This window comes from Rhinichthys klamathensis, unplaced genomic scaffold (genome assembly GCF_029890125.1).
Source record: "Rhinichthys klamathensis goyatoka isolate OS25496 unplaced genomic scaffold, OSU_Roscu_1.1 h1tg000356l_1, whole genome shotgun sequence".
NCBI classification, from domain to species: domain Eukaryota; kingdom Metazoa; phylum Chordata; class Actinopteri; order Cypriniformes; family Leuciscidae; genus Rhinichthys; species Rhinichthys klamathensis.
In genome coordinates this window covers 397,501-415,255 of record NW_026606865.1, presented here as the reverse complement: position 1 = coordinate 415,255, position 17,755 = coordinate 397,501, and the positions used below count along the sequence as shown (strand labels likewise).

The 17,755-nt window shown below is 34.7% G+C and overlaps 1 protein-coding gene across 1 annotated transcript in view; it reads left to right on the top strand.

Annotated features, from left to right (window-relative positions):
• The first annotated feature begins 377 nt into the window (after nucleotides 1–377).
• The window catches only part of vps33a (VPS33A core subunit of CORVET and HOPS complexes), a 22,971-nt gene continuing 5,593 nt past the window's right edge, over nucleotides 378–17,755 (top strand). The window contains exons 1-11 of the mRNA XM_056232792.1: nucleotides 378–521; nucleotides 736–801; nucleotides 1,818–1,945; nucleotides 2,462–2,645; nucleotides 6,348–6,464; nucleotides 9,959–10,130; nucleotides 10,237–10,430; nucleotides 11,129–11,255; nucleotides 14,027–14,094; nucleotides 14,851–14,988; nucleotides 15,991–16,128. Of these exons, the coding sequence (XP_056088767.1) occupies nucleotides 420–521; nucleotides 736–801; nucleotides 1,818–1,945; nucleotides 2,462–2,645; nucleotides 6,348–6,464; nucleotides 9,959–10,130; nucleotides 10,237–10,430; nucleotides 11,129–11,255; nucleotides 14,027–14,094; nucleotides 14,851–14,988; nucleotides 15,991–16,128 (1,434 nt within the window). The 5' untranslated portion in view covers nucleotides 378–419. The remainder of the gene's footprint in view (nucleotides 522–735; nucleotides 802–1,817; nucleotides 1,946–2,461; nucleotides 2,646–6,347; nucleotides 6,465–9,958; nucleotides 10,131–10,236; nucleotides 10,431–11,128; nucleotides 11,256–14,026; nucleotides 14,095–14,850; nucleotides 14,989–15,990; nucleotides 16,129–17,755) is intronic.

Genomic DNA, 17,755 nt, shown 5'->3' with positions numbered 1-17,755 from the left:
ATACCAGTCCACTGTCACGCGTTTACATAACACTACAGTTATTCACAATCTTGGTATATTGCCCTTTTTTTAGATCTATACCAGGACAACAGTTTTTTTTTTTTACAACAAATAACTCGGAATGACATGCAAAACAAATGTCGAAAACTCGTGGATTTGGCAACCAGTGATGACGCGCGTGTAAAAGTCCTCGCGATTAATCCAATAACAATAAAAAAAACACAATCCAATTTTTAGAGAAAATAAACGAATCCTGTAATAAAATATAGATATTTAAAAAATAATTAAATTTTATAAAAGTATAGTGGGAACTGGAGTAATAATATTTACATCTGCTGGCTTTTATTGTTATTTTTTTTAAAGACGATTCACGTGACATCATGAGGCCGTGAAAGTCATATGATTGCGATTTAACGAATATGGCGTCGCATTTGTTTTGTGGCAGAGTAAACCTAAATATTTTGAGAGAGGCTGCACGAAAAGACCTGCGTGAATTTTTAGATAAATGTTCGGGAAGCAAGGTAAAGCTTTTTGCTTTAATAAACATGCAGAGTAGCCATTCTTCTGCTGTCACTCTTATTCAAATCTACTTCCCTGTAAACTCGAAGTGCAGTTATTGTTATTGTTGTATAATTGAACAAGTATTATTACTGCAAATACTGTTCAGCGATACTGTCATTGGATGTAACGTGTCGTCATCGTTTAGCTAATTCATGTGTTGTTGTTTTTAATAAGGCCATTGTTTGGGACGAGTATCTTACTGGACCTTTCGGGTTAATTGCTCAATATTCCCTTTTGAAGGTGAGAAACTGTACACAAATTGTACCAAAAAATACACATATACTGTAGTGAGTGCACATATATATCTTATGCTCGTCAAGCATGCATTTATTTGATCAAAAATACAGAAAAAACTGTAATATTGTGAAATATTATTACAATTTAAAATAATGCTTTTCAATTTTAATATACTTTAAAATATAATGTATTTCTGTGATACAACGCTGGATTTTCAGCATCATTACTTTAGTGTCACATGATCCTTCAGAAATCGTTCTATGCTGATTTGATACTCCGTTATTATTAATGTTGGAAACAGTTGTGCTCCTTAATATTTTTTTGGAACCTGTGATTTTTTTTTCCGGGATTCTTAGATGAACAAAAAGTTTAAAAAAGAACTGCATTTATTCCAAATAGAAACCTTCTCTAACAATATAAATCTTTACTATCACTTTATCGATTTAATACATCATTGTTAAATAAAATAAATACTTTCTTTCAGAAAAGAAGAAAAAATCGTTGACCCCAAACTTTTGAACGTTAGTGTATATATTTTTAAAATATATTTTTATTTGAAATAAATGCTGTTTTTTTAACTCTTTATTCATCAAAGAATCCTGAAAAAGTATCACAGGTTATAAAAAATATCACATTGATAATAAATCATCGTATTAGAATGATTTCTGAAGGATCATGTGACACTGAAGACTGGAGTAATGATGCTGAAAATTCAGCTTTGATCACAGGAATAAATTATATTTTAAAGTATATTAAAATAGAAAACCATTATTTTTTCTGTACTTTTAATCAAATAAATTTAGGCTTGATGAGCATAAGAGACTTCTTTCAAAAACATTAAAAATAGTAATGTTTCCAAACTTCTGACCGGTACTGTGTCTATACTGTATCTATATGTATATAATTTCATAAACACTGGTGACATTTGCCCTTTACATTTTTCTTACCATTTACGTGGTTTGAGTATTATTTTATTCCTTGTCAAGAAGGTGATTGTCTTAATTTAATTTATTAAAAAGGAACATGAGGTCGAGAAAATGTTCACTCTCAAAGGGGGTCGTATACCATCGGCTGCCGTCAAGAATATTGTCTTTTTTGTCCGACCGAGGTTGGAATTGATGGACATCATTGCAGAAAATGTTGCAAGGTAAGTCTCATTTCTATAAAGAACAAAACAATCCATCAAATTTGCTGAATCTGAGTTTTTTTTGGTAAGAGTGTGCAGCATTAAACTGAACAAATGGCCTAGGACGATTTGGAATAAAAAGTCTAATAAAATCTAAACAAATACAAAGAGATTTCATCACACTTAAAAATAAAAGCTCTTATTTGATTTAATGGTTCAATGAAGAACCTTTAACATCGATTTAATCTTTCCGTTTCACAAAAGGTTGTTTATAGTAGAAAAAAAGGTTATTTAGATTATTAAAATGGAAAAAAATTGTAATTTTAAGAACTGATAACTGAAAGCTTCTCCATAAAAACCTTTTGGATCCTTTTTATTTTTTTAAGGAGTGTATTATGAAGTTTTCATAAAATGTGCTGATTTTCAATTTGAGACGATAGGTGCTCCCACAATAACTTTCATAACAGATATTTTAATTAGTCGTCAGTGGCTGTAATGCAGCCTTGCTGATGATGCTTTGTAATATTTGCATTGCAGTGAGGATAAATTACAGCCCCGAGATTTCCATATTCTGTTTGTGCCTCGCCGGAGTCTCCTGTGTGAGCAGCGTCTGAAGGAGAAAGGGGTTCTTAACTCGTTCACAAACATCGACGAGTACATTCTGGACCTTATACCTTATGATGGAGACCTTCTTTCCATGGAGTCTGAGAGCTCATTTAGGGTAAGACGATGTTTTAATGTCACTTATTACATGGCTTGGTTGAACTCTAATGTAGAATGCGGTCTGTTATTTCTTGATAACCGACCGACCGCTGCTAAGTATAACACACCGTTGCCATGAAAAACAGAGCGTTGCCATGGACGCAGTTCAGAGACCGAACGGACTATTTTCTTTAGCGGAAGCAATACGATCGGTTTTAAATCAATAAACTTCTTTTTAAATCAATATTTTGTGTCAAATTATTGATTTATTTGGTAGGTAGCCATGTAATAAGCGGGATAATGTATAGCGAGGCGGTTGTTATAGCGAATACAACCCCGACGCTCACCGCCTCGCTATACATTATCCCTTAACGTTACATATTCTGGGTTTGTGTTCATATCCTGAAGGTTTTCTGATTTAGGGTTATTCCGATTTTGGCTATAAACATCAATGGATGCAAAATATGGGCATATTCAGTCATATGGGATTGTAGACTTGGAATTAAGCCTTTCCCCGTTGCTATTTGATGCACAGGACCTGTAGCCTGGTTAAAACTTAAAACTTTAGTTTTAAAACTTCCTATTAGCCCCATTGTGTATCATCTTGGTTGCAGTTCCATTAGAGTTCCACTGGAGGTGATCGCGGGCAAGTGCAGAATGAATGGGAGTCTATGGAGCTAAACGGCTAAATGTATCTCTTTCTCCTGCTTGTCGTTGAATCAACATAGATTTTATTGTTGATTCCGCAAGTTCAATATAGATTATAGGTCAAAAGTCGAATGAACGAGTACTTATGTCCTTTCGATTTCTTACAGGTTAGGCCGTTGTTGGCCGGAACACGCTAGCATTCTGCTATTATGTGACGTCATCACATTTTTGAACGGGTTTTTAGAACAGATAAGTGAACTTAAAAATGCAATTTTCAGCTGAGTGTATTATCTTAGCCCTCCCTTTTGAATGCAACTTTCAAATTACTTGACAAAAAATTAGGGATGTCCCGATCAGGTTTTTTTGCCTCCGAGTCATTTGATTTTGAGTATCTACCGATACCGAGTCCCGATGCGATACTTATATAATACATAAAAAAAGAATAAAGAAGAGAGAAAAAACAGATCCAGGATGTTCCTTATTTTTTATTTAATTCACCTTATTTTAACATTCAACAACTCTGTTAACAAACAGAGCACTTCTGTGAGGTAGCTTGAACAATCAAGTAATAAATAACATAAAATCTTCACTTTTGGACTTTAGTGCAACAGTAAATATAGAAAAAGTCTAATATAAAAACAAATAGCACCTCAACTCAAAATACCCGGCAGGGATGTAAATAAAAAATAAAAATGTATTAAAAGTGTATAAAAAAATTTATGAGAATATATACATTAGGGGTGTAACAGTTCACAGAATTTGCGGTTCGATATGATGGCAGAGAAATTTCCTATTTATTAAAAGAAAAACTATTTTTAAATAAGTTTGAGTTTTCCTACATCTTGAAACTTTCAGGTTTATAAATGGGGGTAATCTTTGAAGGATGAACAAATAATGTTTTGGTAATCACATTAAAAATAACATTTAAATATATATTTATATAATATTTGAGTTTTGAAGTGCATCCATGTTCATTCACGGCACAATGTTTCTCCTGGTTCCCACGTCAGCGCTGTTTGATCTAATAGACATCTACGGTTAATAACGGAGAAATGTGAATGCTTCTCACTAGATCTCGCAGCGATGTTATTACTTCAGTGGCGAACTCAAATGTTTTCTTCACTGGATCTCTTAGCACAGTGTCGCTTGATCTCGCGCTGCACAGATGTTGCTGGTCCGAACTGATATGGTCCGTGAAGCACAATATAATGAGTAGCGCAGTTTCGTTCCGCTTTCATTACGTTTGCCATTTGATGTTGCGCAACGGTGTGGTGATCGCGCCAGCGCGGATTTTGTCTGCAGGAAAAATGGTCCTAGGAATCGTTCGGTTTGTATGCGTACCGAACCGGAAGCCTCGTTTAAAGCCTCGGAAGCAAACGGTTCAATAATTACGAATACATGTACCGTTACACCCCTTTACATATATCCGAGTCCTGATCGGGAGGTAACGTCCGATTCCGATCGAGTCTGAAACCACGTGATCGGGCCCGATTTCCGATCGCGTCATCGGATCGTGACATCCCTACAAAAAATTACATCCTGAGAAAAGTGGATTTTTGTGGGTGAAACCCCATAGACTCCCATTCATTCTGCACTCGCCTGCGAGCGCCCCCGCATGGACAGAGACGTGTTACTGCAGCCAGTCCAGAAACTGGAAGTAACCAGTCAGTGCCAATTCTCTTCAATTAGACATTCTCTGACCATTCTCAGTTGTAACTGAGTTATGGTCTGGCAAAGCGTCATAGACAAATCATTTCCAGAGGTGCGTCACCAACGGACGTCGCGGATAGACCTAAACCCAATCAGAGCGATGAAGGAGATGACGTACGCAGAGCGGCGGAGAAACATCTCCGAGTGTTGTTCTTTGCTCGGTTTTTAACTAAAAGGAAACGTTCAAATGGCTTAAAACAGACGCGATAGCTGATTCGAACGAGTGATGTTCGACGGCGGCATCCATCTTTGTAATGTAGGCTACAAAATCTGCTTCAAAATCCCAGCGCTGTCGTCATCGTGTAAAGCCCGCCCCAACGCTTCTGATTGGTGCCTCGATTTCGACGGATTGGAAATGGGCTTGAATGAGCTCTTTACCAGACTAACTTTCAGAGCAAATCTAAATTTGCCGGAAGTTGTCTGGGTTTACCCAGGCTAGGACACCAGTTATCTTGCCAAGAAAAATCTTTATTCTTATATGTCAGGAGTCAGGAGAGAAACTTTTTGAAGATGATGTATTTATGCCATTGCCAAGTCTATGCGTTTCCTTGTTTCTCTGAGTCAGTATAGTTAGTTTGAGCTTATATACATCACAGAGAGACTTTCAACTGCCTTGTAAGGTAACAAAACATGTTGCTTGAACTTAAAATGGAACATATGTCATACACACACATGGTACATTTGCATCAATCGAAACATCTATGCTCAGTGAACATGTTACATTGCACACATACCTCTAAGCAAAATATAGCTTCCCTCTGTCTGACATGTGTTCCTCACATAGATCCATGCTATCTATAATCTCTTCGTGCATTCAAACTCATGCATTTAAAACTCCACAAGATAATACAACTGATTATGATTATGAATATTAATAAAGAATAATAATACAGATACATCATATTAAGAAATGAAAACATTTTAAAAGATTAAATTTTAGTCTTCATGGATCATATTATGAACAATTGAATCGTCTTTTATTTATTTGTTTTTTAATCAGAGTTGGACTTTCTGTTATTTTGATTTTTAGACGGCATATTCAATCAAAAACACGATTTAGTAAAGCTAAGCTACAAAAATGTCTCATTCTAAAATGTGTGACTTTACAACAGCAAAGGTTTGTCAAACTTTGTTCTGGGAAAGCAGCTGTTATTTGTCATAGACTTTTTGAAAAATCATTAGAAATTACGCATCAAAAAATGTTCTTATCTTAGGAGATCCAATGTAAATCTATCCCAGATGTTCTGTACTCAGGGAAAAAATCAAAAGTGTATGATATGACCATGTTTTATATGCAATATAAAGCCGACATATCCATGAGCAACGTTTATGTAACTTGTTTTTTTTTTGTGTGTGTGTGAAGGAGTGTTATTTAGAGAATGATCAGACAAGCCTGTATCACGCTGCTAAGGGCCTCATGACTCTGCAAGCACTTTACGGGACGATACCGCAGATCTTTGGCAAAGGAGAGTGTGCAAGGGTGAGTAGAAAAGCATTCGGGGCAACTTTGCTATCTTGGCCGCACTTTTCGAACATTTGATGCCATGAATCTCGCAAACGTCATTTCTAGCATCTTGTTCTTTCTCAGTGATGCATATTTATGGAAGTTTGTTTCCACAGAATAAAAAAAATATGTATTTCTGACTTTATCCCACAATTCTGACTTTTTTCCTCAATTGCGAGATATAAACTCTGACTTTTTTAAATTCTGACTTTTTCCTTGCAATTGTAAGTTTATATCCCACAATTCTGACTTTTTTTCATGCAATTGTGAGTTTATATCCCACAATTCTGACTTTTTTTTCTTGCAATTGTGAGAAAAAACTCGCAATTCTGAGAAACTTGCAATTTAGACTTTTTTTCTTGCAATTGTGAGTTTATATCCCACAATTCTGACTTTTTTTCTTGCAATTGTAAGTTTATATCCCATAATTCTGACTTTTTTTCTTGCAATTGTAAGTTTATATCCCACAATTCTGACTTTTTTTCTTGCAATTGTGAGTTTATATCCCACAATTCTGACTTTTTTTCTTGCAATTGTGAGTTTATATCCCACAATTCTGACTTTTTTTCTTGCAATTGTAAGTTTATATCCCATAATTCTGACTTTTTTTCTTGCAATTGTGAGAAAAAACTCGCAATTCTGACTTTTTTCTTGCAATTGTGAGTTTATATCCCACAATTCTGACTTTTTCCTTGCATTTGTGAGTTTATATCCCACAATTCTGACTTTTTTTTTCTTGCAATTGTAAGTTTATATCCCACAATTCTGACTTTTTCCTTGCATTTGTGAGTTTATATCCCACAATTCTGACTTTTTTTTTTCTTGCAATTGTAAGTTTATATCCCACAATTCTGACTTTTTCCTTGCATTTGTGAGTTTATATCCCACAATTCTGACTTTTTTCTTGCATTTGTGAGTTTATATCCCACAATTCTGACTTTTTTCTTGCAATTGTAAGTTTATATCCCACAATTCTGACTTTTTTCTTGCAATTGTGAGTTTATATCCCACAATTCTGACTTTTTTCTTGCAATTGTGAGTTTATATCCGACAATTCTGACTTTTTTCTCAATTGCGAGATATAAACTCTGACTTTTTTAAATTCTGACTTTTTCCTTGCAATTGTGAGTTTATATCCCACAATTCTGACTTTATTCTTGCAAATGTGTTTATATCCCACAATTCTGACTTTTTTCTTGCAATTGTGAGTTTATATCCCACAATTCTGACTTTTTCCTTGCAATTGTGAGTTTATATCCCACAATTCTGACTTTTTTCTTGCAATTGTAAGTTTATATCCCACAATTCTGACTTTTTTCTTGCAATTGTGAGTTTAAATCCCACAATTCTGACTTTTTTCTTGCAATTGTAAGTTTATATCCCACAATTCTGACTTTTTTCTTGCAATTGTGAGTTAATATCCCACAATTCTGACTGTTTTCTTGCAATTGTAAGTTTATATCCCACAATTCTGACTTTTTTCTTGCAATTGTGAGTTTATATCCCACAATTCTGACTTTTTTTCTTGCAATTGTGAGTTTAAATCCCACAATTCTGACTTTTTTCTTGCAATTGTGAGTTTATATCCCACAATTCTGACTTTTTTCTTGCAATTGTGAGTTTAAATCCCACAATTCTGACTTTTTTCTTGCAATTGTAAGTTTATATCCCACAATTCTGACTTTTTTCTTGCAATTGTGAGTTTATATCCCACAATTCTGACTGTTTTCTTGCAATTGTAAGTTTATATCCCACAATTCTGACTTTTTCCTTGCAATTGTAAGTTTATATCTCACAATTCTGACTTTTTTTTCTTGCAATTGTAAGTTTATATCCCACAGTTCTGACTTTTGTTTTTTATTGTGAGTTTAAATCCCACAATTCTGACTTTTTCTTGCAATTGTGAGTTTAAATCCCACAATTCTGACTTTTTTCTTGCAATTGTGAGTTTATATCCCACAATTCTGACTTTTGTTTTTTATTGTGAGTTTAAATCCCACAATTCTGACTTTTTCTTGCAATTGTGAGTTTAAATCCCACAATTCTGACTTTTTTCTTGCAATTGTAAGTTTATATCCCACAATTCTGACTTTTTTCTTGCAATTGTGAGTTTATATCCCACAATTCTGACTGTTTTCTTGCAATTGTAAGTTTATATCCCACAATTCTGACTTTTTTCTTGCAATTGTGAGTTTATATCCCACAATTCTGACTTTTTTCTTGCAATTGTGAGTTTAAATCCCACAATTCTGACTTTTTTCTTGCAATTGTAAGTTTATATCCCACAATTCTGACTTTTTTCTTGCAATTGTGAGTTTATATCCCACAATTCTGACTGTTTTCTTGCAATTGTAAGTTTATATCCCACAATTCTGACTTTTTCCTTGCAATTGTAAGTTTATATCTCACAATTCTGACTTTTTTTTCTTGCAATTGTAAGTTTATATCCCACAGTTCTGACTTTTTTCTTGCAATTGTGAGTTTAAATCCCACAATTCTGACTTTATTCTTGCAATTGTGAGTTTATATCCCACAATTCTGATTTTTTTCTTGCAATTGTGAGTTTAAATCCCACAATTCTGACTTTATTCTTGCAATTGTGAGTTTAAATCCCACAATTCTGACTTTATTCTTGCAATTGTGAGTTTAAATCCCACAATTCTGATTTTTTTCTTGCAATTGTGAGTTTATATCCCACAATTCTGACTTTTGTTTTTTATTGTGAGTTTAAATCCCACAATTCTGACTTTTTCTTGCAATTGTGAGTTTAAATCCCACAATTCTGACTTTTTTCTTGCAATTGTAAGTTTATATCCCACAATTCTGACTTTTTTCTTGCAATTGTGAGTTTAAATCCCACAATTCTGACTTTTTTCTTGCAATTGTAAGTTTATATCCCACAATTCTGACTTTTTTCTTGCAATTGTGAGTTTAAATCCCACAATTCTGACTTTTTTTCTTGCAATTGTGAGTTTATATCCCACAATTCTGACTTTTTTTTCTTACAATTGTGAGTTTATATCCCACAATTCTGACTTTTTTTCTTGCAATTGTGAGAAAAAACTCGCAATTCTGAGAAACTTGCAATTTAGACTTTTTTTCTTGCAATTGTGAGTTTATATCCCACAATTCTGACTTTTTTTCTTGCAATTGTAAGTTTATATCCCATAATAAATATCGCAATTGTGCATTTATATCTCACAATTTAAAAAAAAAATCTGAATTGCGAGATATAGACTCATAATTCTGAGAAAAAAAAACTATTTTGTGAGAAAGTCGCAATTACCTTTTTTAAAAAAAAAAAAATTGTTTTATTCTGTGGCAGAAAAAAGCCTCCATACTAATTTGTAGTAGCTTGGTAAACACAATTTTGTTTTCCATTTCACTGATGTATAAAAAGATGTTATTTTAATATATTATTAGATTGTTTCAATTGTATGCATTACGGCATTGTGCTGTGTGTCTCTCAGCATGTGGCCAACATGATGCTGCGGATGAAGAGAGAGTTTGCAGGTCATGCTCAAATCCTGCCTGTGTTCGACACACTTCTCCTGTTGGATCGTAATGTGGACTTGCTGACACCATTAGCCACTCAACTTACTTACGAGGGTCTTATCGATGAGATCTACGGCATCACCAATGGTAAAGAATTTAAAAACATGTTTGGACACGAAAGAAATACTTTAGAAGTACATCATTTAAAGACCGTATACGCTCTCGTTTGCTCATGCCTGGGTTGCTTTGACAGGTTATGTGAAGCTTCCTCCTGAGAAGTTTGCACAGAAGAAACAGGGAGAAGGTGGGAAAGATCTTCCCACTGAGCCCAAAAAACTGCAGCTCAACTCAGCCGAGGAGCTTTATGCCGAAATACGTGACAAGAACTTCAACGCTGTCGGTGCGGCTCTCAGCAAGAAAGCCAAGATCATATCAGCCGCGTTCGAGGTTTGTGCTGCTTTTGTGTTGCAAAAACTGTTTAAAATCAATACACTGTTGCTCAAAAGACTGTTTTAGAAAGAAGTCTATTTGATGAAGTCTATTGTGATATATTATTACAATTTATAAGAATTGTTTTCCGTGTGAATATATGTTAAAATGTGATTTATTCCTGTGATCAAAGCTAAATTTTCATCAGCATGATTACTCCAGTCTTCAGTGTCACATGATCCTTCAGAAATCACTCTAATATGATGATTTGATAAATACTTTAATACAACAAGGAAGCATTAAATTGATTCAAGTGACAGTAAAAACATTTATAATGTTCATTTTTTATTTCAAATACATGCTGTTCTTTTGATCTTTTTATTCATCAAAGAATCCTGACATTTTTTAAACAGTTTTCACAAAAACTAAGCAGCAAAAACTGTTTTCAACATTGATAATAATAAGAACAGTTATTAATAATTGAGCACCAATGATAATTGAGCAGCAAATCATCATATTAGAGTGATTTCTGAAGGATCATGTGACACTGAAGACTGGAGTAATGATGCTGAAAATTAATTTGAATAAATTTCATTTTATTTATATATATTATTTATTTGTAGTTATTACTGTATTTTTGAGCTAATAAATGCACCCTTGATGAGCAGAAGAAAACTCTTGTCATTAATAAGCTGGTTTTCTTGTTTCTCTGATAGGAACGACACAATGCAAAAACTGTTGGGGAGATTAAACAGTTTGTTTCCCAGTTGCCTCACATGCAGGCGGCTCGCAGCTCACTGGCTAATCACACCTCCATCGCTGAACTCGTCAAGGACATAACGAGTGAGTATGAGACCAATCATTCATACGTTCAGAAATAAAAGCAATATTCTGAGGTCTGTGGACAAGCTGTCAATTAGCTTAGACGACAACCACTGCAACTCGTCCCTCAGGAAGAATTGTAGCTGCCTGGTTCAAGAAAGATTGGACTCTTTGATTGATGATTCCTACAATTTATTCAAATGTCCGTCATCACAGATAAAGGCATGTTCGTTGAGAATCAACGTAAAAGCTTGTACAAAAAGAAAACAAAATACCGAAAATAAATAAACATCCATCAAAACCAAATAAGTAAGATTAATGACTTATACATTGTACAAAACAACAACCAATAAGTAATCTTAATACAAATAATATAAATCAAAACATGGACATAGATATAACAGGAAGGCTATAATCATACATTGTTCTCCATTCAAACCAGGAGCTAAATCCCTTTAAATTCCTTGCAAATTGGAAACTTTCGATACCATAACCATGTACGTCTGGATCTCATTCATACTGAAAGGTTTGGACCATATGCGCATTATATCCGCTCACGTGAATGAACTTCAAAATAAAAGACCTCCGTTACCACAACACAAATAACTCAAAATCAAAACAATTAAATACCATACAAAAATAAATCATTTAACCCTCTGGGGTCCTTCGGCTCAAATGGACCCGAAGCATTTAAATACTTTTTTTTTTTTATCGGAATGGTCCGAAATTTGGTGACTTTGTTGGTATTTGGTATATGAACACCCAAAAAAATTGGGGACAGGATTTGAATAGTCTTAAGTGGTTGTAAAAGAAATAGTCACACTCAGGACCTTCGGGTCCAAATGGACCCGCATAGGAAATGAATGGGAAATTGGCAAAAATGTGAAAATACAGAGTTTTTTTGTGCGTACAATCTACAAATCAGCCACGATCCAGAAAAAAAGCACACAACAGTGAAGGGGTGAATCTATAAAACATCAAGAGTGCAAAACAGACACATCCACACACACACACAAACACACACACACACACACACACACACACACACACACACACACACACACACGCACACACAAACACACTTTTATACACATACACACTAATAAATTCAGATTACATATGGGTTTTGAATTTTTAAAATGCTCAGTTTGTCCACCAGATGGCATCCATCTCATTTCAAAAATTGCTTTCATGAGGCCTAGGCTTGACTCTAAAATGAAATACAGCTTTAAATTTTTTTTTTTTTTTTTTTTATTATATTCAATGGGGATTTTTTTTTGAAATGATCTCAAAACACCAAAAAAAGAAAAGAAAAAATATTATAAAAAACAAGTAAAAAAAAAAAAATTAATGATTCTTTTTTTAATAAATATTAATCCCACCCTTCCGGCCCATTTGGACCCGAAGGTCCTGAGTGTGACTCTGAAATGAAGGACCCCAGAGGGTTAAGAACTATATTATTTTCATATTTTCAAAGCAAACGACATAAAGTCATTAACAAGAATCAAACGCATTTTAGCAAGCAGGCTGGTAAGATTTAACACATCTCATTTCTGATGAATACTTTTCATCGTTAGTCTAAAAAGAGGCAAATATTTATTTGAATGCAGGTGCAGTTCAGCTAACAAATTTGAATAATTTAGATTCTTTAACATTTAATCATTTGCAGTATATCAATTATTGTGAATAAGTTGTAACATTCCTCATATGGACAATGAAATTAATACTTAAGATGAATACTTAAGATCAATTTTGTGGAAGATTTTTCTATTAATAAAAACGTATTGATATGACAGTTTTCAATAGCAAAATGTTACAGTTCTCTCTGATCATCTGACAAATTCAATTACATGTCTAATTATTAACTCCTTTCTAGTGAAAAAATGCGTCAATAACTACATTGTTACTAGTGGAAATGTCCTTTCCTGATATCAATAGTTATTACTTTTTTAATTATAACTTTTAAAATGTTTTTTTTTTCTTCTAATTTGTAAACTGTAATTTGTTTTTCATTGGTGGTCATTTTAATTTGAGATATGTCATCTATAACAGTAAAAAATTATATATTTAATCCATTTGTAGATGTCTGAAGTACTGGATCCAACATGTTAAAATTAATTTGCAGATCTTACATGTGATTCTTCTAATACATTGTATGTTTATTTTAATACAAATGTTGTTTTTTTATGTCAGTATGTAAAGAGGGCTCTGACTAGTAATGTAGAATTACCAGCTAATCACAATAAATGGCCTTACATTAAATATAGCTGTTATTACTAGTGAAAACAGAATTGATTAAATCTTAAATTTAATTTTAACTAGACACATTTAGAAACATGGACTAGCTGGAAACAGCCTGTTTTTTCTTTTCTCCTTTCATGCAATGAACGTTAAACTTAATTTAAAGGATTAACGTGGATTAAGTTATTCAGTCAAGTGGAATATCTAATGCTACAAATGAATTTTATTGTTTTAATCATTCTTTTGATGATATCAAGAATTATCATTAAGTGAAAATATTTAATATTCTATAAATATTTGAAATGCTAATGTGGTTTGCAGTGGCCCATAAATATAAAATTGATTTATTTAGATGATTAAATGTTTAGTATTCAGCTAAATTAGACTCCAATATTAAATAATATGCTGAGTTGCACATTTTGAACAGTCACAGTGTTGTTGTTAGTCTTGCATTGTAAGTGTTTTCCTGTAACAAACTGCCGGAGGAGTTGAAATTGTGGTCTGTGGTAAATGATAATATTAAAATTAATGAACTCTTTCCTGCGTTTCAGTCTCAGAAGCCTTCTTTGAGAGTCTGACCGTTGAACAAGAGTTTATGACTGGAGTGGACACAGACAAGGTGCCTTGTTTTCTTTATGATTTCAATATAAAGGCAGTGTCGTTTAAAGTCGTCATGAAATGCTAGCTGCGATAGTTTATTCTTCCCTATTGTCAAGCCACCTTTATTTTAAGTCACCTTATTTTAGCTGTCAAGGCAGCTTTACAGTGATAGCAGGGAAATAAGGATTCAGTGATGCAAACAGAGTTCAGTTCTGCTGTAAAGCAGCTCTAAAAAGACAATAGTAAACCGTTGTTATTCAGTTAATATCAGTGGTCCTAGTGAAACGGCTTCTGGAACAAGAACGAATGTGGGCGGGGCTTGATTGGAGGGTGGTGGTTTGCTATTGGTGGATCTCGTGTGAGTGACATGTTGCCCCGCCCCCTTCATAATCAGAGAAGAGATGATGTTGCTACAAGAGGGAGGGGAAGTTATTCTGATTCAAGATTACCAGGAACATGAATTTAAAACAGTAATAATATGCACAGATACATTTATAATAAATACCACAATGTTCCATAAAGCATTGTCAATTTTGATTTCATGGTTACTTTTTTCCAAAACATTATTAGTATAAATACGATAAACATCTCTGCACTCATTATTGTTCGAACAGAAAAGAATGAAGTTGAACATACAAGATCTTAGAAATATCATAAATAATTTTAAACATTGTACTTTTTTTTATTTTTTTATTCTCTGTGAACAGAATATATTTTAGGTTTGTTTTCATGTGTTTCTCGTCACTGATGTGATCATGTGTGCTTTTCCTCTCAGGTCAGCACGTATATAGAAGACTGCATTGCACAGAAAGACCCGCTGATTAAGATCCTGCGGCTGGTGTGCATGCAGTCCGTCTGCAACAACGGCCTCAAACAGAAAGTCCTCGACTACTATAAGAAGGAGATCCTTCAGGTACGACTCTATTTGCAGATACATTTTGTGAATGCATAACGGTCAACGGTTGGATCACATGTGGCTCGATAACCAATCACATTGAGCCCGTTAAAGGGACTTTTTATGTATTTTATTATTTAAAATCAATATTTTTATTCATAAATATGTCCTCAATGGTGTACAAATACCTCTGCCAATTATCTGACTTATCCTCGTAAACGAAGAATTTATTATATATATATATATATATACATGGGACGGGTAGGTCCACGGAGGCTTCCATGTAGTTCCGCCATCTTGAAAAACTATAATAGCAGAGAGGGACAAAAAGTACTCGGCCAACGCATTTCCACCGCGCGTTTTCGTTCAGAGCCAGCGTCACGTGACTGAAAGCAGCAGAAGCGGAGGAGCAGAGCAGTGAGAGGCGCTTGTCACGACCCCGGCAAGTTTAAAAGGCTGCATTGCACTGTTATTTTTAATGGCGGACCATACATATGTCGAGCCACAGGAGAATAAATCCTCGTCGCCAAAAAAGTCCAAAATAGAACGTAAAAGGAAACGTGACCAGAGATTACAAAAAACAAGAGTTAATGTCGGGATAGCTTTTTCCAGGTGGAGAGAGCTAATACAGGAGACAGATTTCAAAAGAGTACTTCAGAAAATATAACGAATAAAGAAGGCATAACTACTAAATACAATAGTTGATGTTTTTCACAGTCAGTAATTCATACTGTAACATTTGTTTGTTCGTTGTGTCAAGTTGCTGTTTGTTTGAAATAACAAACCTGTTCACCCGAAGGAACACTCGACGAAGTGCTATTAGAAGACATCCTGTCATAGCTTTTTGGTACATAATGGCTACCGTAGATGCAACGCGCATTTGAAAAAGCGAGGCGCTGGAGGCGCAATTCGTTTGAATGCAAAATACATTTTCACCGCTAGATGGGAGAAATTCCTACACATTGTCCCTTTAAGACAATTGAATGTTTTAAAAAACATGTTTGTGCTTTGTTGGTTTAGACGTATGGATACGAGCACATTCTGACCGTCAAGAACTTGGAAAAGGTTGGGTTACTCAAACCTCAAAGCACCATGAGAAACAACTACCCCACAATCAGGAAAACACTCAAACTGTGGATGGAGGACGCCAATGAACAGGTTTGTCCTGCTACCCATTTTCAATAAGGTTCAGTGTTTTTATATAACTGAAAACATATATAACTTATAAACCCAAACTGACTACTGAACCTAACCCTTACCCTAACCCAAAAGTTGAGCTAATATTGCTATTTTCAGGCGCAAACAAACAGATGTCATTTAAACTAAATAACGTAGTGGCTTGATGAGCAGAAGACGACTTTAAAAATAAAACAGTAAAAATACTTTTATAATGTTTCCAAACTTTTTGACTGGTACTATATACATATTGGGTCTCATTCATGAAACACGAGCAGAACGAATTTTTGTGTAAATCGTGTGTAAAGTGGTTCTGGCGTAAATTTTCGGATTCATTAAAATGTTCGTATTTTCCAAATGTTAGTTGGTACGAAAGAAATCTACACCTGCTCCCAGCCACGCGTAAATAGTGCGCTTAACACCCGAACGTTTTGCTCTTTAATAACTAAAGCCTCGTACACACCGGAACGAATTTCGCGCGCGTTATTTGCCGACGTTTAATGCCTCGTGACTAAACAAAGGGCGCCAATGTGAATGTGCACACCGACGCGAAAAACGCCACGCGTATAAGCGTCATTTTTTAAAAAACGCCTCGGGTTCGTTTTTTTTTGGTTCTAAGCGCCGCGTCAAAAACTATCCGACCAATGAGATTGCCGCTTTTGCTCACGTGTCTGGAGCTTCTGAAGTTACAGTAAAACACAACTTGGGGGCGCTCAAACACAAAACGGTCTTGCCGAGCGCACACACGTAACGGCGAAGAAGATGCGCCAAGTAGCGTCTACACTGCCGGGAAGAAATAAGACGAGGAAGATGCGAAAAACGCCACGCGTAAACTTCTATTAATAAAACTTCGATTTCTCCATCTGAGAAACTTTTCTTTTTCAATCATTCGCTTTTGAGAAGACATGTTGAAATCCTTTGTTTGGTGTCATAATATGATGCCCATATATAGTTGTCAGCAGTGTTGGTCAAGTTACTTGGAAATAGTAATTAGTTACTGATTACTGATTACTTCTCCAAGAAAGTAATCCAGTTACTTTACTGATTACTAATTTTCAAAAGTAATTAGTTACTTTACTAGTTACTTTACTAAGTTACTTTTCAAAAATATGATGCACGACCTGAATACGCTATAAAGCAATAGACCTTTCAGCCTAATTCTATTCTTTCTGCATATTCCATCATCTAAAATTTAATCAAATGAAACACTCTTTTTTAAACTTGTTTTATTAGTTTCAATATTTTAACTTTATGCACATTGCATCAAGCAAAAATTAAATTAAATGCAACAGTCTCAGACTTTTGATGAACATTTAAACCTATTTTCTGCACATTTCACCATATTTTAATGAAATAAAGAAAGTCCTTCTTCCTTCTTCTTGCTAGGTGCTTGCTCAGATTTGAGGTGGAATTTTGACATTCTCCAACGGGGGTCCTGTTTCTAGATCAGGATGCTCTCTACACACGCAAGGTCTCTCGCTCGCTCTCCCTCTCTGTGGGTGCGCGTGCACTACGCGGTCTCTGTCTCGCATGCACGCTCGCTCTAGAGTCCGGGAGATTTAAACTAATTTGCGGTATAACTAGTCGATCACGAGTGGCTCAACAGGTA